General features: G+C 37.6%; 1 protein-coding gene across 5 annotated transcripts in view; it reads right to left on the reverse strand.

The window, feature by feature from the left end:
- PDSS2 (decaprenyl diphosphate synthase subunit 2) overlaps positions 1–23433 on the reverse strand; it is a 251369-nt gene that overhangs the window by 92507 nt on the left and 135429 nt on the right. For all 5 annotated transcript variants that reach the window (XM_054699075.1, XM_054699073.1, XM_037520173.2 and 2 more), the window contains exon 4: positions 10826–10900. In XM_054699075.1, coding sequence (XP_054555050.1) covers positions 10826–10900 — 75 coding nt within the window. The remainder of the gene's footprint in view (positions 1–10825; positions 10901–23433) is intronic.

Genomic DNA, 23433 nt, shown 5'->3' on the forward strand with positions numbered 1-23433 from the left:
ACACGGAAGATAAACGGGTGACGCCAGCGAACTGCCCGAAGAAGAAAGTGGCCATAAAAGAGGACTAGAAGGGAGGGAAGCGCAGAACCCTGCTCTCCTCCCCCGCCCACAGAGGCGGCACTCTCCGACCGGCAGAGAGGAGGAAACAACAAACCAAAATGGCCCACAAGAACAAACGACGCAGCAAGCAGGACTGTGAGTGGAAAGGAACTATTGCAGCCACCACACCCCGTGAACGGGAGCTGAGGCGAACCCTGCAGGATCCGCCGCGGCGGTGAGCGAACGGCTCCGGGCACCATTAGAGAAGAACAAAGACCCCGGGAGACGCGCACACAGCCCGGGCTGCCGGTAAGCTGGCGCGGGAAAGCGGCGCGCTCGGGGAGCTTGAAAAGCAAGTGCAGACCTGGATCGCGGCTGCCCAGGTCCCCGCGCCTGCGACCTAGGCTTGCGGGGAGACGACCTAGGCTTGCGGGGAGACGCGCGGAGGTCCTCACTGAGGTGAAGGTCCCTCCCTGAGTGAGCAGGAACCAGGCGCCCAGGCACGGGAGCTGTGCAAAAGGCGCCATTCCCGCGCCACTGAACTGGGCTACAGCCCGCGTCCTGGAACTGAGGGCTTTGAACTGAGACCCGGGGCACGAAAATTCGGGGTGTGGTTTCTCCACGACGGTGGGGCACAAGGCAGACACAGCACCCCAAAGCTGTTGAGGTGTACCCTACCATTCCCGCTCTGTTCTCTGTCCCACGGGGTGGGGGGAGGCGAAAAACAGCCCCCCAAGGACAATAGGAGAGATCTCTGGCGCCACCTAGCGACCAGGAAAAAAAAAAGTCACTAACACCCTATAAAACAGGACACTTCTTAAGACTGCTTGAAAAGGGCAGAAGGTTTCTGGAGGACCCAGTGGCCAGCCGGGAAGTTATTCCACGCCAGGCCCCTTCCGACCAGCAGTCTGAGCCCACAGAGGGAGCAGGCACCCACGTCCGGGGCAGACTGGGTGCGCAGAAGAGTGTGCCTGAAACCGGAGGCGCAGGGACTGCATCCCGCTTCGCCATTTGAGAACAGGGACATTTCTTCAGTAAAAACTGCCTAAAACCAGCAGAAAGCTCCCCCAGAAGACAGAGATGGCTCCTGGAAGAGCCAGAGGGGAGCGGAGAAGTTCACCCAAGATGTCAGTCAGTCCGAGCAACACAGTGTCCCAACGCATACGACAAATTAGAAAACAGACAGTAGGGAGTAGAAGAACCACACGCAACCTAACAACTCCTCAGGAAAGAAGCACACCACAAAAAGAAAACCACTCCCCAGATTGCAACGACAGCAACTTGGAAGAACTTCTGAGCCTTCCAGAAAGAGAATTTAAAATTGCCATGATTAAAAAAGTGATAGATCAGAAGAAGGAAATTGAGTCCCTAAAGAGGGAAGTAAGAGAAATGCAGGAGATCAAAGAATTAATGGAGGAACTAAAGAACTCTGGGAAAAGCAATGAAAGCAGAATAGATGAAATGGAAGAACGAATAAGTAATCTTGAAGACACAGAAATAAAAAGAACCAAAACAGAAAAGGAAAGAGAAGTACGAAGGAAAAAGAATGAAGAAAGACTTCGGGAACTATCTGACTCCATGAGGAAAGGAAATATAAGAGTTATAGGAATTCCAGAAGGAGAGGAGAGAGATGTAGGAACAGAGAAAATATTCATGGATATAATTGAAGAGAACTTCCCAAATGCGAAGAAGGAGCTGAAAATTGATATACAAGAAGCAAGAAGAACACCAAACTTCCACGACGAAAGGAAAAACACAGCAAGACACATAATAGTAAAGCTCCCAAGAATCCAGGACAAGGAAAAAATAATGAAGCTGACAAGAGGGAAGAAACAGATAACATTCAAAGGAAAACCAATCAGGCTGACATCAGACTTCTCTGAAGAAACACTACGGGCAAGGAGAGAGTGGAGGGACATAGTCAACAGACTCCAAGAAAACAGATGCCAACCAAGAATACTCTATCCCGCAAAGCTCTCTTTCCTCCATGAAGAAAGAATATGGACCTTCCCAGACAAAGAGAAACTCCGGAATTTCATTGCGACTAAACCCCCACTCCAAAAAATACTACAAGGAATCCTAAAGCCAGAACCTCAGAGGGACGAATAACAACGAAAGAAGACCAAAAAAAAAAAAAAAGTTATTAAAAGAATAAATAAATAAAATCAAAGGAAAGACAAACATAATGGCAAATACAGATGCTAACATATCAATATTAACTCTAAATGTAAATGGACTAAACTCTTCAATAAAAAGACACAGAGTTGCAGCCTGGATTAAGAAACAAAACCCAACCTTTTGCTGTCTCCAGGAAACACATTTAGCTACAAAAGATAAAAATAGGCTCAAAGTCAAAGGATGGAAAACAATCCTACAAGCAAATGGGCCAAAAAAGAAAGCAGGAACAGCTATACTTATATCAGATAAAACAGACTTCAAACTCAAAAAAATAAAAAGAGACCCCAGTGGTCACTACATTATGATTAAGGGGACAATACTTCAAGAAGAAATAACACTCATTAACATATACTCACCAAACGAAAGAGCACCAAAATATATCAGACAACTGTTGTCCTCTCTGAAAACAGACATCAGAGAAAACACATATGTAGTGGGAGACTTCAACACACCACTATCAACAATGGATAGATCAACAAGACAAAAAATAAATAAAGAAACTAAAGCTCTAAATAAGGACCTAGAGCATTTGGGCTTAACAGACATCTATAGAACACTAAACCCAAAAAAACGGAGTACACATTTTTCTCAAGCGCACACGGATCATTCTCCAGGATCGATCACATACTGGGGCACAAGACAAACATCAACAGATACACCAAGATTGAAATCATACCAACCATCTTTTCTGACCACGAAGGCATCAAACTAGAAATAAATCATAAAAAGAAGGCAAGGTACTATCCTACCTCATGGAGATTAAAAGCCACACTACTGGAAGACCACTGGACTAACGAGGAGATCAAAGAAGAAATTAAAAAATTCTTTGAATTGAATGACAAGGAGGACACCAATATCCTAAATGTATGGGATGCAGCAAAAGCAGTAATAAGAGGAAATATATAGCAATAGAAGCTCACATCAAAAAACAAGAAAGAACTCAAAGAAACAACCTAATCTCGAAGCTCAAAGATCTAGAAAAAGAACAACAAAAAAACCCCAGAACCAGTAGAAGAAAAGAAATAATAAAAACCAAAGCAGAAATAAATGAAATTGAAACTAAAAAAACAATCCAAAAGATCAATGAAACCAAGAGCTGGTTCTTTGAAAAAATAAATAAAATAGACAAACCCCTAGCCAGGCTCACAAAGGAAAAAAGGGAGAAAGCACAAATACACAGAATCATAAATGAAAGAGGAGAAATCACAACGGACACAGCAGAAATCAAAAGAATAATCAGTAACTACTATGAACAGTTATATGGAAACAAGTTCAACAATCTAGAGGAGATGGACAAATTCCTACAACTCTACAATCACCCAAAGCTAGATAAAGAAGAAATAGAACACCTAAACAGACCAATTACAAGCAGCGAAATTGAAATGGTAATCAAAAACCTCCCCAAAAACAAAAGCCCAGGACCTGATGGATTTACAAATGAATTCTACCAAACATTCAGAGACGAATTAGTGCCTATCCTTCACAAACTCTTCCAAAAAATTGAGAAGGAAGGGACAATACCAAACACGTTCTATGAAGCCAATATTACACTAATACCAAAACCGAATAAGGACAACACAAAAAAGGAAAACTATAGGCCAATCTCCCTAATGAACACTGATGCAAAAATCCTCAATAAAATTTTAGCTATCAGAATCCAACAATGTATCCATAAGATAATTCACCACGACCAAGTTGGATTCATTCCAGGGGCACAAGGATGGTTTAACATCCGAAAATCAATCAACGTTATCCAACACATCAACAAAAAGAAATATAAAAACCATATGATAATATCAATAGATGCTGAGAAAGCTTTCGACAAAGTGCAACACCCATTCATGATAAAAGCCCTTGAAATTCTTGGGATACAAGGAACATACCTCAACATCATAAAGGCCATCTATGACAAGCCAACAGCCAGTATCATTCTCAATGGTGAAAAGCTGAAAGCAATTCCATTAAGATCTGGAACAAGACAAGGATGTCCACTCTCACCACTGCTTTTCAATATAATACTGGAAGTCCTAGCCAGAGCAATAAGACAAGAGAAAGACATCCAAGGAATCCAAATAGGAAAAGAAGAAGTCAAACTATCACTATTTGCAGATGATATGATAATATACATAGAGAACCCCAAAATCTCCACAGAAAAACTAATTCAACTCATCAATCAATTCAGTAAAGTGGCAGGATACAAAATCAACACGCAAAAGTCAGTAGCCTTCCTATACACAAACAATAAATCTGAAGAAGAAGAAATCAAAAAAACCACCCCTTTTATTATCGAAACAAAAAAAATCAAATATTTGGGAATAAATCTAACAAAAGAGGTAAAGGACCTATACAAAGAAAACTATAAAACACTGTTAAAAGAAATAGAAGAAGACACAAAGAAATGGAAAGACATCCCCTGCTCATGGATTGGAAGAATAAACATTATTAAAATGGCCATGCTACCAAAAGCAATATACAGATTCAATGCTATTCCAATCAAAATCTCAATGGCATTCTTCAAAGAAATAGAACAATTATTGATGAAATTCATATGGAATCACCAAAAACCCCGAATAGCCAAAGCTCTACTGAAAAAAAAAAAAGGAAATGGAGGCATCACACTCCCAGACTTCAAACTATACTACAAAGCCATAATCATCAAAACTGCATGGTATTGGAACAAGAACAGACATACAGACCAATGGAATCGAATAGAAAATCCAGAAATAAACCCACAGATTTATGGTCAACTAATCTTTGACAAAGGAGCAAAGACTATGCATTGGAGCAAAGAAAGTTTGTTCAATAAATGGTGCTGGGAAAACTGGGTCGCTACATGCAAAAGAATGAAGCTTGACCACTACCTCACACCATACACAAAAATCAACTCAAAATGGATTAAAGAACTAGACATAAGACCTGAAACCATAAAATACATAGAAGGAAATATAGGCGAAACACTACGGGATTTGCACATCAAAGACATCTTTACAGACACATCACCCAAAGCAGTGATAGTGAAGAGAAAGATAAACAGCTGGGACTACATCAAATTAAAGAGCTTCTGCACAGCAAAAGAGACAATAACAAAAACAAAGAGAAACCCCACCAACTGGGAGAACATTTTTGCACCCAACACTAATGATAAAGGACTGATCACAAAAATCTGCAAAGAGCTGATGAGACTCAGCAACAACAAAGAAAATAATCCAGTCAAAAATGGGCAGAAGAGCTAAAAAGAAACTTCTCTGAAGAGGAAATGCAAATGGCCAACAGACATATGAAAAAATGTTCAAAATCACTTGTAATCAGGGAAATGCAAATCAAAACTACCATGAGATACCATCTCACACCAGTGAGAATGGCACATATTAAAAAAACTAGCAACAACAAATGTTGGCGAGGATGTGGAGAAAAAGGAACTCTTGTGCACTGTTGGTGGGAGTGCAAACTGGTCCAACCATTATGGAGAGCTGTGTGGAGATTTCTGGACCTACTAAACATAGAGCTTCCATATGATCCAGCAATTCCACTCCTAGGTATTTACCCAAAGGACACAGAAACATCAATTCCAAAGAGCACCTGCACTCCTATGTTTATAGCAGCACTGTTTACAATAGCTAAGCTTTGGAAACAACCCAAATGCCCAAAAATAGATGACTGGATCAAGAAGATGTGGTACATATATACCATGGAATATTACTCAGCATTCAAAAAAGATAAACACATGCAATTTGCAGCAACATGGATGGCACTGGAAGGGATCATGCTCAGCGAAATAAGCCAAAAAGAAAAAGAAAAATACCGGATGGTCTCACTCATAGCAGGAATCTAGAAAACTTAAATAAGGGACCAGGAAAATGAATATAAGAAAGTGAAAATCAAAATCAACAAAAAACTATGAACCAGAGACACTTTTTGGGGGGTGGGGGGTGGGAGGGGAAGGATTGGGGTCAGAATGGAGCGTTTGCAATTGTATGGGGGAATATAAAAATAAAATTTAATATTTAAAAAAAAAAAAAAAAAAAAAGAAACGTATGCACAGAAGAATATAGACAAATAGCTTTCTTGTTGGAAACATTATACATGAGAAATAAGGAGCACCATCTTTAAAACACAGACAGAAAAATAACTGGCAATCTTAAATTCTATATCCACTGAATATAGCTTTCAAAAACAAGATTGAAAAAAAAAACATTTTTTCAGGCACACAAGAGCTCAAGGAATTAATTACCAGCAGGTAGGTACTGTAAAAATGTTAAAAAAAAAAACAAAAAAACAACCAACCTTTTAGGAATGGAATCTCTGAAGACAGGGAAATGGTATACTGTTCCCGCCTCTATACCAATCTGAGTGCTGCATAACAATTATGTTAAAAAGATTTTGGATATGAAAGTTTGTGGATTCAAAGCCAATTCTACTAAAATGTAAAATATTTAGTGTATACAGGAGTAACATGAGTACAATGCATAAGGCATAGCTTGACAAGGAAAATTTTAAGTGGTAAATGACCACTTTTAAGTGGTAAATATATTTTTTTAAAGATTTATTTATTTATGCATACAAGAACTGGGATACAGGCCAGAGATGCAGGGGATGAGAGGATCCACCAGAGACAGAGTGGGCAGCAGAACAGGCAGACTAACCAAAACACACTGCTGAGAGGAGCAGCGGGCAAGTCAGGAGAGGTCTGCTGTGCCATGCAGGTCACCTCCCCGGCTAGCCGGGGAATTGAACTCATGCTGCAGTGGCTGCGCACAGCCACATAGGTTGCATCTTAACCCCTTGAGGCACCAGGGAGGCCCCTTAAGTGGTAAATTTTTAAGTGGAAATTTAAAGTGGTAAATGACCACTTAAAATGTTATTTTTTTTTTTTAATGTAATATACTTCTTCAATTAGCTAACAGTAAAAAACAGGTATGGAAAGGGAGAGGGGAGATGAAACACCTTGTTTCATCTTTTCCTTCAAATTAGGTTTATTGAGGTAAAGTTGATTTACATTTCTGTATCTTTGGGGGTTATAGGTTTAAACCTTTACAAAAGTATGTTTTCACACCATGCCTACCACCAGAGCCCCAGTAATACTCCATCACGCTCTTTGGGCCTCTTTCCTTCCTTACCTCCACCTTGCTACCCTCCCACTCTGGCTGCCTCAATTTTGCAGTCAGATGTTAAGAGTTTATTATTGGTTTGGCTTTGACCAATCCTAAGTTATATTTTTGTATATTCCACATATAAATGAACTATTTGGTATTTGTTTTTCTCCTTCTTCTGACTTATTTTGCTTAGAATTATCCTTTCCAATTTCATCCATGTTGTCACAAATGGCAATAGTTCATCCTTTTCTATAGCTAAGTAGTATTTCTGTGTGTGTTTGTATTTGTGTGTGTGTGTGTGTGTGTGTATACCACAATTTTCTGATTCTCTCCTCTATCCTTGGGCACTTAAGCTATTTCCATAACTCTGCTATTGTAAGTAGGGCTGCAATGAATGTAAGAGTACATAGAGTTCTTTGAATTAGTGTCTTCATTTCTTTGGGCAGATACCTAGGGGTAGAATTGCTGGGTCATATGGTAGGTCTATTTTTAATATTTTGAGGAACCTCCATACTGTTTTCCATAGAGGCTTAACAAAATGACTTATTTTTATTGTAAGGAAGAAATGGTTCACAAACTAGCAAATATACAAATACTATTTTTCAATGACTGGAAGAAAGGATGAATTTCATAAATTGCTATGAATGATTTATATGATCACAGTTTACCTACAATCTGTTAAGTGTTACTAATATTAATCATATACATTTTCATAGTTTTAAGGAAGATTATGCACTTACTGTATGAACTTCTCCTGGAGAACATACTTAGTAACGGTTCCTCACCATTTGCTTTATTTAATACATCTGCCCTAATCACATAGACACTACTCTACAGAAAGCTGTATACGTACTACCCAGATTCTCCATCACTGCATTAAATCGCCATAAAGAAAACAGACCTCTATTGTATCTTTTTGTCCCTAGAGAAATGAAATGGTTTGCAGCTTATTTTAAATCACAAAGCAATTCTTTTGTACACCAAACTGGCCCAAGGCTATGGAGGTTGTGCAACTCACTTCCCACAAGACCTCTACTTGTGGCTGCTTCTCAAACGTGCCAGAACACGAAAACCTTGAAGGCACACCATGTGGGGCAGTGCTCTCTCTGCCTCTGAAGTAATTCCTGAGCCAAATTAGAAAAACCAAAATCTGAAAAGCCATTGCAAAGCAAGCTCACTTAGGGGGAGGGGAGGGGGGCGGATGGGGAAGCCAGCATTTTTCTGGTTAGGAAGGGAAATAAGGTTAACCTAAATTGGACTTGGGGCACAAATGAAGGCACCAAGAAGAACCATAGTTGCTTCAGTTCAACTATGCATTTTTGTGTCCATTATAAGAAAAGAACAGCCCTTTAAATCATTTGGGTATATTCAGAAATGTAATTGCTTATAAAAGATCTCAAATTCTTTAAAGGACTGATTTGAATTGGTGGGGGAAAGAGGGCAGATGAATAATGCATTGCTACAGATCTATTTTGAGTAAAACTTATTAGCTAATCAAAGTCAGCAACTAGTACTTGCTAAGTGGCTGTTCATGTATGAGCAACAGTCCTTCAAAGATTTTTTGCTTCCTTTATTCTCTTTCCCAGGAAGAAACAGATTATATGGGACTTATAATAGAAAAACCTGGGTTCCGATCATGTTACTGTCATGACATGCATAAACAACTTCCAGGCACTATACTTTCCAGCCACTTGTCATTTCTGAATTTTAGGGGTTTTCTCTATAAAGTTTATGTAACAACAAATGTCATACCCTTTGTAAAGAAATACCTGTAAAGTGCTATTTAAGCAGTTATTACTATTGATGCTATCAAGTCTGCCAGGCACATAGAAAGTACTTAAATGCTTACAAAACTGTTAATGAACTGGTCTAATGATAGGAAACAAATGGTAAGAACAGAACCTTACCTAAAACAGGAACCTTATAATCAACAATATTTTCACTCGAAAATGAACAGATATTTAACTATGAAGAATTAGTATCTTATGTGGAACTAATTCGAACACCTTGGAAATATCCCAAGGGGAAACAATGCCACCATTGCCAGAAGAGGTCACTGTAATCATCGCATATTGCAGGATCTCAGGTACGGCAGACAGATGCCAGCAAATCAGGTCTTGTCAGGCAGAGGCAGGAGAATGAGAGGGTAAGATTTTGCACTCTGGAGTTAAAAATCTCAACTGATAAGTTGTTTGACTGTAGGCAAATTAATCTCTTCTAAACCTCAGTTTTCACATATGTAAAATGGGGAGATTAATAGCTTTTGCCAGCAGGATTTTTGTAAAGATGAAATATAGAAGCATAGACTATCCAACAGTGTTATTTACTTAGCTACCATCTTTATCACAATATATAAAGTTGGTTTTCTATGAGTGGAACTTTACCAGGAGTCAGTTCTTTGGTAATCTATTAACCCTTAGCCATGGTAGCGAGCTATGGTATGTTTTTGAAAAACACAGCAAAGTGGTGCACTGTGGTCATATATCCTGCCAGGTGCCCACAAACCAATATGCTGCTTAGGTGAAGTTAGATATGTCTCCTGGGAGCTGTGGTTCCCTGAACCAAATGTTAGCAGACATCCAAGGTATTCTTCATATTTCACTACCACTCTGAACTATCTACAGTCCCTGGGTTATACTTTAAAATATTTTATCCAAGTTGCTCATGCTCTGTGGTTCACTTCCAGCAAAATTTGTCTGTCTTTTTTTCAAATGGAAATGTCGAAAATCTTAAGATGTGGATACATGCAAATTTGTTCTAATTTGCAGTGAGTGAGATCTTGCTACTACAGAAGCTAAAGAAGTTAGAATAATGAAACACTTAAATAGGAGCCTTTATAATAGTACATACCATGTGAAATGATGGTGGTGGGCAATGAAGCAGCTGCTTCACATTCAATATCCTAGTGAATGAAATAACTGCATTTTAAGGAAATAAAACCTAACCCTTCTTGAGATGTTCTGCTAAATGAGTCATAAAACCTTAATTCTAGATCTATAAAATTAATCAAAGTAACCCAACTGTGCATTCATCCTGGTTCGTATCATCGAGAATTTAATAATGCAGTAAATTCTGGATCTTGGATATAGAAGACATCCTCCCTCATGCCCTAAGAGTAACCTCTTGAGATTATGTCCACTGTTTTGGGACATGGCTCCCTTCCTCTGGAGAAAGTCTGGGTCCCGGCACCTCAACACAAGCTGCTTCTCCGGCCGCTCCACCAGCCTGCCTGCGTGGTGACAGCCCTACTAGCCAGCCAGCAGCACACTGGCGTCTGCTGGGCTGCTGCAGATTGAACAGACTGTGAATCCAGCCAGAGGATAAGAGGTTGTTTTAATTGGCTAAATCCGCTATGTACTAAGCGTATGGCCATGAATTTGTAGCCAAAACACTAATCTAAAAAAAATGTCATGTACAATTTAAATACAAAACACAAATGACATTTTCGCTGTCAATTCTAGTTTTACCATGAGGATTTTTAACCTAGCATTTTATAATGACTACTGAATCCTTACCTTTGCTGAAGTAGAATTTTCATGATATACTCCTTGCACCAAGTCCATAAGAGCACTTGCTATAAGTTCCACAACCTAAAAGAAAAGAAAAAAATTTTTTTCTCATTTTTACTTCAGAATTCATCAGAAAGCTTAGCAGCAAGGCAGTATTTGTGTTTGATAGAAAAAACTGGGTTATCTGTAAAGATCCTGGCAAACGGAATTGCCCACCTGGATATTCAACTACAATCCTATTTTTTTCAGGCACAATTTAAGCAAAAAAAAAAAAAAAAAAAAAAAAAATCTTATAAGCACAATATACAACTGATATACATGAAAATCCACAAATAGCCATTTTGAACATAAGCTTTAATGTCAGATAACTAATGAAGTCTTTATTTTCTGTATACTTATTTCTGTCAGGGGGATATGTTTCCAAAATCCTCATTCTGAGAGTTAATTTTCATATTTAATATAGATAAGAAAAGCAAAAGAATGGTTAACCTTTCAAATGTGTTAATTCTGTTGTGATTAAAATATTCGGTAGATATATTTAGTGTAGGGTCCCTGGGTCACATGTATCATAAACAGCGAAAATTTTGACGGAACCACAGTATTGAAATAGCATTTGTCAAATCTGTATTATTTTTAAGACTTAGGCTACTTAAAAAAAATTCAGCAAAATCAAAAGCTTTGAACTTGCTCCAGAATGTAAAACAAGTACAAACAGTTAATGGTCTCTTTGGAGTTACTGTACAATTTAGAGTAGTTTGCATAAATCATCTTAATTTAAGAGGCTAAAACAGTGGTATCTACTATAATGTTCAATGCTGCCATTTCAAACACGAATTCCTCAAGGCAACCCCCATTTGCTGCTTACAAAGTCTGAATATCTTGTGTATTTAGCTTCCTATATTATGCAGTCCTATATCTGATTCCCACTCTTTGCTTCCTAAAATTCAGCTCAGTTTTGATTGAATTAAAAGATTTGGTTTCAGCTTTTATCATTCCAGTAATTGAAGACATTATTAAGCCAAAGGATACAGACCTAAACAACAAGATACTTTAATCCAGGTACCCTGGATTTAATAAACATTATTTTAGAGGCAAATTACATTAATTTGTAGAAAGACTTGCTTTAAAATTTTAACACATGACCATTTATCTCCAAATTTATATTTACATTCATACTGTATAACATACACAAGGCTGCTGATAGGGAAATTTTGCTGATTAAAGACATTTTTTTTTTTCCTTTTAGCTCTACAGATGGGTTAATTTGTAAGACTTATACAGTCTTTTTATTTTTTTTTTTAAATCACATTGCCCTTTCGGTAACCAAATACTTAAGAAATATTGTAGCAATATGAGCTGTAGAGGAACTGGAAGGACAATGATCCTACAGTGTTACCAGATGTGTTGAGTTATTTAAGTGGGGAAGAGAGAAAAATGAATGGATTTTTTCCCCCTGAAGGTATCAGATAAGCCCTATTCCCAAATCCAGGAGGATAGAGTATCACCAATAGGTCTATGAAAGACTGTAACTAAACGCACAGCATCAGATTGGATTACAGTTTATACAAGCAACATCCCAAGATCCCCCTGATGGCTGGACACATAATACAGATCAATCACTCACTAAGAAATGTTATGGTTTTGAAACAGTTTGAGCTCTGAGGCCAGCACTGGTAAAGTGAAGAGGGATTTACAAAAGAAAATCTGACACTGAATGTCAGAATGATGGCACGAGCTTTTTAACAATGAATCTGGATCTTGATAACCAGAGTGTTCCTCTACTCCCCTAAAATTCCAGACCACGCAGAGGCAACAAATACATTTTATTCTCTGATCTTCTTCTCTTAATGTAACTAGAAAATATAGTCAGACAAGTTCATAATTTATAAATGACCTGTACTTCCAAATGGCCCACACTTACTTGAGCAGATTATATCTCCATAGCCAGTGTCAACTATTAAGGAAAAAACTATGGACTTCCTTGGGTTTAACAAGTAGGTGGGTTATGAAAAATAGGAATAATTTAGGGATACTGAATATCTTTGGCAATGGTGATTTTCCCAGTGCACATATAAATTTCATTTCATGACCTAAAATATTTATTTAAAAAGTATACCAAAGTATTTAAGTATTATCCGTCCATGAAATTGCAACATTTCTAGAAGGAACACAGAGCTATAAGTCACACATATCTTAACAGACCCTTTTAATGATTTAATCTTTTTTCATTACCTGGCTTACTACTAGAGGTATTCACCTGTTTGGATCATCATTGTACTTAAATATAAGAAAGCCCCCCAAAATGGTAGTAAAGACAATAGTAGGTAATAGAGACTTCAGAAACCTAATTGCCAAACCTCTTGAGGCTGAGTCTAAGCTCTAGACTTCTTGCTGCTCTAGCTAGACAAGAGTAGCCATTCTTCACATGGACCCTTCCCTCTGTCTGACCTCTACTCCACTTTTTTTTGTGAAACATTTTGTGCCCAAATCTTCTTGGTTCTACAACCTAGAATCATAATGAAACTATTTCCCTTTTTAAATGATTTTAAACTACTTTCAGTTTTTAAATCATATGACTGGTAGCCCACCCACCAGCTGCCAAAGAAGTCCTTATTGGGTTCATTAAAGGACAGCTGCTGAGTTCTAGGTCTTGAAAGGCTCTAATGTTCAGGAATAATTCATACATATCTGTTCAGAATGAACAGGTTTACAGGCAAGGTTGCATCAAACAAAAAAGGGCACTAGTTTGCCATGTCATTTCCTTCTGTAATGAGTAAATGTGCAGAGTACTTACAAAAGAACCTGCAACAGAGTAAGACTCAGTGCGTGTTAACTTACTCTTCTATATTTCCATATCACTATTCTATATTCAATGCAAATTTTGGACAAAGGGCAGAGTATGCAAAGCACTGTTTTTTAAATTGTGTCCAAATATTTTGGAAGAAGGCGGGTTTTAATTCAACAACAGATCATGTACAAAGACTATTTCAAGAAAAATTAGAGATCTCTTCAACACTGACTTGTGTTATCCTATTTCAGATTATGACTGTCACCATCAATGTTACAGTTTACTTTAGTTATCTAGAGAATAATCAAACAGGAGATGTTTCTTCATTTCTAGAGGTTGCAAGACTGGAACTGCTTACTTGTACATGCAAATGAAAAATTACCTTTCTCTTTAATTAGTCACATGTTTAAATCTGACTCTCTGGCAACACCATCCACTAACCTCATTTTCTGAGCAACATCATAAATTTCAGTGAGCCAAAAGCGGTAACTATTCACAATATCAGCATTATGAGTTCACTTCTCCCCTCATTTGGGGTACCAGGAGGAAGGCTGCATAGGAAATTAAGTGGACAGTGAACATCTAACTGCTATTTTCAAGCAAACTGTTGATCTCTCCTACTTCAATCACTACCGCCTCACCAAGATAAGGAATAGGTAATATCCAGATACATCTGAACCTTAGCACTATTACAGATCTGATCTAATTGACCTTTGGAATAAATTTCTTAAATGGTTAATTTTCAGGGCAAATCTCACCAAGCTCAGGGGAATATGTATGTAATTGCCTCATTCCTTATCTTTTGGCAAGGGTTAACTACCATTCAACCATTTTTTTAAATTGAAAAACTAAAATGATACATCCCCTCACAAATGGTGCTATAATGATTATGCCCTGAACCAATAATAAAATTCACATCATAAAAAATAAAAATTGAGGGCAGTGTGTCTATGTGGGTGAGGTGGGGTGGAGGGAAGTTATAAGAGAACAAAATTGACTAAAAACTATCCTCTCTTACAGTATCCTATCTTCACTATACAAAGCGATCTGTAACATATTCTTGTTTTGTTTTTTTTCCTTAAGATTTATTTATTTATTTATACAAGCGCTGGGTACAGTCAGAAGTGCAGGAGGGTGAGAGAATTCACCAGAGCGGGGAACAGAACATGCAGACTAACGAAATACACTGCTGAGGGGAGCAGCAGACTTGGCAGGAGAGGTCTGTCGCACCACGTGGGACCCTCACCGGCACCCGGGGATCTAACGGGCGCTGCAGAGGCTGCGGGCAGCTTCGCAGCCCAGTGCTCAACCACTGCGCCACCAGGGGAGGCCATGTAACATATTCTTACGGGGAAAAAACTTGGTTACAAAACAAAATATCATGGCAAATATTTCAAAAATAAAAATGAGGTCATTTATGGGTTCATATATGCAGAGAAAAATATCTCAAAGGAGACAATAAAATATTAATAATGGTAATTTGTAAGTGGCAAGATTCTTAGTTATAATTTTTCTTATTTAATTTTTTTGAATTGCTTAATTTTATAATTGCTGAATTTATAATTACATTTTCTCCACCCTTTTGTTTTACTGCTTTTACAATTAGATAAAACAATAAACTTATTTTTAGAGGGTAGAGTCAGTTGGGAAGGCGCATATCAAGTTTTTAGTCTCAGAGATGATTCAAGCCAAGCCATACCCACGAATTGGTTTATGGAATATATCAATCAACAGTCCTGGATTAGCACAAATAAGATCTGTAAGTGGGTTAAATATTCTGTGTAGACAAGTTGTGCCTTTCTCAATAAATGTAGTTCAGGAGTACCGTCAGTTAACATTTGATAGATGGAATAGACTCAACAGAGTTGTAGATGTTTAAGTAAAAGAGTACACATCCTAAATTAAAAGTAAGTTACAATTGGGCCTCCCAGGTGGCGCAGCGGTTGAGCGCTGGGTTGCCAAGCTGCCCGCAGCCTTTGCAGCGCCGGTTCGATCCCCCGTTGCTGGGCGAGGGTCCCACATGGCACACAGACCTCTCCTGCCGCCCACTGCTCCCCTCAGCAGTGTACTTCGTTTGTCTGCCTGTTCTGCTCTCTGCTCTGGCTCTGGTGAATTCTCTCACCCTCCCGACTTCTGACTGTACCCAGTGCTTGTATAAATAAATAAATCTTCAAAAAAAAAAGTAAATTACAATTAAATCTAGAAAAATGTCAACTACAAACTTATGTGGCTCAATTGAACCACCAGCAAGCATAAGCTATCTGAGTTGATGTGATGTGGTAGTATAGTTGCATTTTAATTCATTTTGAAAAGACTGCTACGTATTTAATTTGCTTGGCATATAAAAACTATGGAGATTATTCCAACTTGTAATTTTCTTTCAAAAACTTGCACTGGAAAGGTTATTTTAATGACGGTTTTTACTACAGTGTGGAATGACAAGACAATGTGTGATCCATCACTCTATTTAGGAGGCAAATGAACACACAGCCCCTCAACCTTTACTACTTTTTAACAGCTGCTAGCAAAGGAAACAGTCATGAGTGTGCACGCATCTGCAGTGCTGATGGCATTAATTACACACAAATTTATTACACTTCCCTCCCCACCCTCAGGAACAAAACAGCAATGCATGAAGCAGTAGCAAAGGTAAAATGCCCTTGGGGAAGAATTAATTCTCCTATACATCTTGGGAGGAACAAAAGATGGATTTAGGGTAAATATGTCCTTTTCAAAGAGCTCTGGCATTTGAAAGTATATTGTCAAGAATTTTTAAGTCACAAAAACTATATTGCCATTGAAAATGTCTAACAGAAAAATACTTTTATACATAAAGGACGCTGAATAGATTGCTAATGGTAACCAGAGCAGTTAATGTCACTCTTCACACAAATGATGCACAAATTATCTGAGACTCATTTAAATATGGAAAGATTTACATTACCAAGGTAAGGTAGGAAAGGAATGGTTAAGGAATAGCGCACTCCCACAGAGACCAATAATAACATCTAACATTTGTAAAGCATTTTATCATTTACAAACTGGGTTTAATCAAACTATCTCGTTCCAGGTGGATTCGGTCTCCAGTACTCAGAGCTTCCAGGCTGGCAGCTTCAGTGGAGATGCAACCTCTGAAGAAAACAGGGAGCAGCAGCATTGGCCAAAAAAAGGGTGAATCGACTCACCCACCACCTGGGCACAAACAATCCAGATGAGCCCTAATCTGCATGCTGATTAATATAAATGAGTGGCTTTAATAAAGCCATTGATGAAGTCTAAGAAAGAATGGCTTTCTCCACTCCTTTCTCTCAGACAAAGACCAGGTTTAATGAAGATAATGATGAAAGGTCTGCTGCAAAAAACACCACTAACTCACAGGAGTTCTGGAGGAAGCTTCTAACTTAGCTTTTTGAAAGGAGCCTTTTCAATGCTGCCAAAAGTGTAAGGCCATGCTTATTTGTGGGAGGGATGACAATCTGTTCTAGTGAGCTGGAAGTTCTTTCTGGCTAAGGGGGAACAGCAGAGAGAGAAATGGCACTACGAGCAGGACAGGTGCAGCAAAAACTAAGCAAATTGATAATCTTAATTTTTAATTTAGAACAGCTGATACATTGGTTTATCAACTCTAACTACTGGTAACATTTGTCAAAAAGGGTTCAGAAAAATTCAGTGAACTAAAGAAAAGTGTAAAATCACAACTGATGACACTTAAAATAGCCCACATGTCCAGGAAAAGTGCTTGAAAATGATGTGTTGAAATTTAATATTCTATTGACTAGTACATTATTCCATAAACAGTTGAGGATAGCCTACTATGTGTCTGCCATTGTGCGATTGAAACTAGTTATGACCTTATAAAGATATAAGCCACTAACACGTCTTTGCTTACTTAGAAGGTTAATACTCAGATGACTTGGGGTCTCATCTTGCTTATCCAGATGTCTGCACTTAATCAACAGTAAGCCCATAACCAGAAATATCTCAGTAAGCAGCATTATACATTTCTTATTCAAAATAATTGTGAGGAACAGTCATTTGTTAACTAGGCAAAAATATGGATTTCTTGTAATAATAATAACAAAATAATCCCAAAAGTTCACTTTTTAATTTAATAAAGGTATATGGTTCTTGGCCTACTGTTTGTCACTGAGTGGTGACAAATAATCATTTCTTGATTTAAACAATGATTATGTTCCCAAAAAAGTGGCAGATAATTTAAAATGCTTATATTGAGATGAATTTTTTCCTAAGAAATGAAGAAGAAGCTTTCCATCGAGGTTAAAAAAAAAGTTGGTTGCATCGAAATATCTTACATTACTATAAAAATTGCAAACAGCTTTTTAGCACTGAATGCTTGCTTAGTCATGAAACAAAGTAATTCTGACTTTACCATGCAATGGCTAGTTGCTTTATTTTCCACCTCCTCCATTTCTCTTACTACACATGAAGTCTGTTTTGCTCAGGATGCGCCTCACCAGTACATTCCTTCTTAGAAGCACTGTTGTTCCTTGTTTTGAATAATATTTTGTCAGAGAGAGCTACGTCCATTACTTCAGTGATCTGCCATTTTCCCCTATGTGGCTAAAAACTTCCATCTTGCTTTCACTGGTTCTTTCATTTGGGGGTCTTCTCAGTGATGTTAAGTAATGCTTTCCAAGTGTAATTTTACTTAAAGTTAATACTACCTTTGAGGAAAACAAATTCATGACAGGAAACTTCAGAACGCCATTTGATTAGTTCAAATGAAATTATGTTGTTGGCTAGAACACTGCCTAATAGTATCAGCTTAAAAAAATTTTAATTACAACCTACAGTAAGAACTATATTTTACATCATGACATAGAACATGCACACATGTATATGTGTGAAAGTAAATGAAAAAGGTTTCATAAAACTTCATTATCCTCTATTTTCAATAATATTCCATTAAAAATATTGATAATGATTTGCTAAATTGATTTCACAAACCACTAATAAATAGGAAGTGATCCGGTTTAAAACATTATCTTACATTATACTGATACATGTCATGTATAGATCATAGCTTGGTTAGTTATCTTAATTGTATACAAAGTCCCCAAGTTTTTGACATGTAGTTTAAACACTAATTCTGGAATATATTCTTTTTTTTTAAATAGAGGCATGTTTTTATTTATTTATTTATTTGTTTGTTTGTTTTGTTTCTACATGCACTGGGTACAGTCAGAAGCGTGGGAGGGTGAGAGAATTCACCAGAGCCAGAGCGGGGAGCAGAGCAGGCAGAAGGACCGAAGTACACTGCTGAGGGGAGCAGCGGGCGGCAGGAGAGGTCTGCGCACCATGTGGGACCCTCCTCCGGTGGCCGGGGAGCAGCCGGGGATCGAACCGGCACTGCAGAGGCCGCGGGCAGCTTCGCAACCCAGCGCTCAACCGCTGCGCCACCGGGGAGGCCCTGGAATATATTCTTAATGGTGTTAATTTATTTGTTACATTATGCCCAAAACGTGTGAGTTAACTGAATATAAAATAAATAAATCTATTCTTGGGTATTGTGGGGTATATTGTCAGGATGTATTTTAATTTTGTTGGTTGATATCCCTTATGTAAAGTCTTAGCTTGATCCTATTTGTTTCATGAAAACAACTTAGTGTAGAGCACACTTGGCCAAAGAGTTAAAATTTTCAGTATTTTTCTGGAAGTCAGACATGCATCTTACAAATTCCTGGGATACCATGTCTTTTGGGTAACACAGTTCACTCTTCAATCAGTTCCTCTTCAAATTGGGCCACACTAAAAGGCAGATGTTTGTAATTTAGAGACATCCCAAGGTTTGCACATCAAAGGCAGTCACAGAAATATGACTCAATATGCATTAAAATCCATGCATCCTGTCTAAAACTATAATTGTACTTCTTCCAATACCTTCACAGCTCTTCAAAATCTGTGATGCAATGAAATTCTAAACAAAAATGGCCCTACTTGTACTGCATTCTAGAAAACTAGGAAAATACTTTTCTCCTTAAAAAAATCAGGTAGTAGAAACTTGAGACTGTTTTATTGTATCCTTGAATCTAATAATGGATACTCTTGGATTAGAACTTTTTGAATCTACTATAGATAAACAATTGGCTTTTAAACTGACATTTCCAATGCTTAGCACAATGTACACAAAAATCACCAACACTCTTCTAATATGTGAATTAGTTGTATAAATCATAACTTTTTGAAAATAAATTTACACAGTTATTACTTTGTTCAACCTCTATTTTAAGAATTTAAATTTGACTTTTTAAAGTACAAATGAGACCATATAAGGTTCATCATCATAAATGTGCCATAAAGATGAGTTCACTAATTTTGGGTATTGCTTCAGACTGCTGAAATATGCATGGAAGTGTTCAGATCACTGACATTTATAAAAGATCTTGGATTCTTTATCTGTGATTTTATTAACAATTTTTCTTGGTTCCTTTGTTTTTCTTCACATTTTGTGGAGTTTTCAGGATGTGGTTATACACTGTCAGCTTAGACTCCTACAAATACTCAGAATTACAAAATTTGGAAGTTAGCAAGGACGTAGAGGATGAAGATATTGCTGCCTTTATTTTACAGGGGAGGAAACTAAGAAAACAAGTTGCTCATGCTTACTAGTTATATCTCTAAAATGTCTCATAAAGCTCCTATTGATGTTTGTACTGAAATACTTATTCCAATATTTTAAAACTATAGTTGTTTAAGATATAAATTCCAGGTTCAGTAACTGCAAAATTGCTGGCAAAAAGGGTATCAAGACTCCTTGTTGGTTTGTTAGTTTTCTACTTTAGTTAAATATGAGGATTTTGGAGTCAGATTACCTGGATTTAAACTGCAGTTATACCATTTATTAGCACTGTTACTGCAAGGAAATAATTTAACCTTTTCCTGTGCCTCAGGAGAGATTTAAGTGGGTTAATATACAAAAGCCCTTACACCAATACCTACACTATGCAGTAAGCACTCAAAAAATAAGTTAATACCATTTTGAAATGTTTGGTAGTAGTTTTAATAAATATTAATCTAAATTATAAAATTTCTAATTTCATTTGTAAAATAGGGTAATTAAGACATTAGATAAATGTCTGGAGAAAAAGATCTGAACCTAGAATTCTGACAGGCAAAATGAGCTATCTATCCAATGTTAACTGGCTAATTAAAAAAGAAAGCCAGGAATGACATCCATAGACTTCTACTTCAGGGTTCTTTTTACTTTGTAGTTTTATATCTCATCTCTGAGGAGTATAAAATAGGTAAATGTTATATAGCTCAATGTATTACGAAAACATGACCCACAAGTGAGCCACAAGAGGACTGCAGCTGAAGCTGCTTAGTAAGAAACTGATAATCTTAGCAAGAAACAGTTAATCTGATAACCTAAACAGGGAAACTGACATTTAAAAACCAAAACTGGACATACAATGTAGTTCAGGTGTTTACCAGTGTCTGACTGACTTGTTATAAACATTGGAAATGGCTCCAGAAGAAAGACAATTAAGACACATGACTAACAACAACAACTTAATGCATTTTCCAAAATCCTTATAAAGAAACTTTCTTAGTATGGCCATAGTTCCCAACTAAGCCACTTTAATGTTTTCACAAATTACAATATCAGAAATGACCTCAGGGTCAGGCATTTGCCAGCTAATGACCTGTTGGGCTAATGGCCTTCAGCTTTGCCGTGGGCACACAAGTCCTCCAGTAGGTCATTCATTAGCTGCCAGAAAGGGCTCTTCCCCAATCACTATAGCTAAATAAATAAAATCTGCTCCTGGGTTAAGGCCCCCATAAGCCAATTTTGGCTTAGAGTACATTTTTTGTTGAGTTTTTACAATTCTAAGGATTAAAAAAATTAGAAATGCTAAATCCAAAATGATATCAATATAACTGCGCTATATGCAGCACAAATGAAAAATATTTACATGGATCCTTTTGGATGCTCTTAAAAGTTCTACTTATGGTATTCAAATTTAGTATAGCAGGGCCTCCCTGGTGGCTCAAGGGGGTGAAGACCTCTCCTGTCTCACCTGCTGCTCCCCTCAGCTGTGTATTTCAGTATATCTTCCTGTTCTACTCCCTACTCTGTCTCTGGTGAATTCTCTCACCTCCCATACCTCTGGCCTGCATCTCAGCTCTTGTATGCATAAACAAATAAAATAAATCTTTAAAAAAAAAACAAATTTAGTACAGCAGGCAGCAGATTACAAATGCACTGCATTTTGAAATTTCAACTACATAACTGAAATTTCAACTATATAACCACGTCATTTAGAGTTATATTTTCCCAATGAAAGCTAAAGTCTCAGGACAACCCTCGATAGCTTGGTTAGCCCACATACACTTGTAGTTAAAAGTACAATAGAAAACCATAATCTTATAGCACTGCAATTAAACAAAATTGAAAAACAAAATTAAATAAGAACTATCTTACAAATCATCTTTGAGGGTGGCACAAGGGGTTAAGTCTCAGCACTATGAAGTAATCCATAGCCTCTGCAGCATGAGTTCGATCCCAGGCCAGGCTGCTGATCCACATGGTGCAGCAGACCTCCCCTCTTGCCCACTGCTCCCCTCCCTCAGCAGTGTATTTCAGTAGATCTGCCTGTTCACCCCACTCTCTCTCTGGTGAATCCTCTCACCCTCCCCCCACTTTTTGCCTACACCCCAGCTCTTGTATGCCTAAATAAATAAATCTTTAAAAAAATCATCTTTGAAAGTTACAGGAAAATTTGTTTGAATAAGAGGATAAGGGGAAAGACACTAGTTCTTTCTTATGCTTATTTCATTTCTACATATATAAATTTGCATTTTCTTTATACAAGAGTATACCAAACTTTATTCTGATATTCTGGATTTTTAACTCCAGGTAAAGTTTCTTGTGTCATTTTTCCTCTTGAAAGCAAAGGGTAGGTGGCAATTTTCCTGAAATATCAGATAAGGCAAGAAAGAATGAAAAAATTGGTGGGGGCTAGGGGAAAGGGATGGAGAGTATGTGTATACACTTTGGGGGTTGTGTGAGGTGAAATGAACTGAGTTGTGAACTGTAAGAGACAAAGAAAGGGACACTGTGGAGAGTCTACTGGAGTGAAGAATATATAGGTGGAGCAGACATGAAGTCAGGTGGCTGAGGATACAGAGGAAGGAGCCAGGTATTTATCTGTCCAGTAGTTTCATAAATTCCTAACTCAGGGAACTTTGTGAATAAAATCATAAGAAAGGCAAAAAAAAAAAAAAAAAAAACCAACAAACTGAATAATGCAAGTTGGAAAACATTTTTTTTCCTTCTCCCTCAGGCTTTGAGAAATAGTAATTTATGTCATGAACATGGAGGAAGAAAAGCTGGCTTAATTAATTTTACTTCTGGAAAGCAGAAAAGGGGATTTACGAACACTGAGGCTTGTAAGGTGCATTATAAGACTGCCATAATCAATATATTTCTCTCCCTCCTGGCCAACCATAGGGTGGGGCTTCAATTCTTGCTTTCAGAGGATAGAGTTTTTGCAACACAGACCACATAAACTTTGTTTTTAATGGGTTTCTTTGAAGACCAGGTATATGGGAAAAATTCTCTCTTGGTTTCTGGTTTGACATAGATGCTTAGAGAAGTATCTATTTTGCATGCCTATGCCAAAAAGAAACTTCGTTCCACTTAAACAACAAAGTTCAAATGAGATAATAAACTTTAAAAGAACATAATATTTTGTTTTCTTATTTCTATATACTTCTCAAATGCTCACCATTATGCAATAATCAAATGCTTATATATATTTTTTTTAAAGATTTATTTTTATTTATGCATACAAGAAATAGG

This window comes from Talpa occidentalis, unplaced genomic scaffold (assembly GCF_014898055.3).
Source record: "Talpa occidentalis isolate TD23 unplaced genomic scaffold, MPIMG_talOcc4v2.1 talOcc4.2, whole genome shotgun sequence".
In the NCBI taxonomy this organism is placed as follows: domain Eukaryota; kingdom Metazoa; phylum Chordata; class Mammalia; order Eulipotyphla; family Talpidae; genus Talpa; species Talpa occidentalis.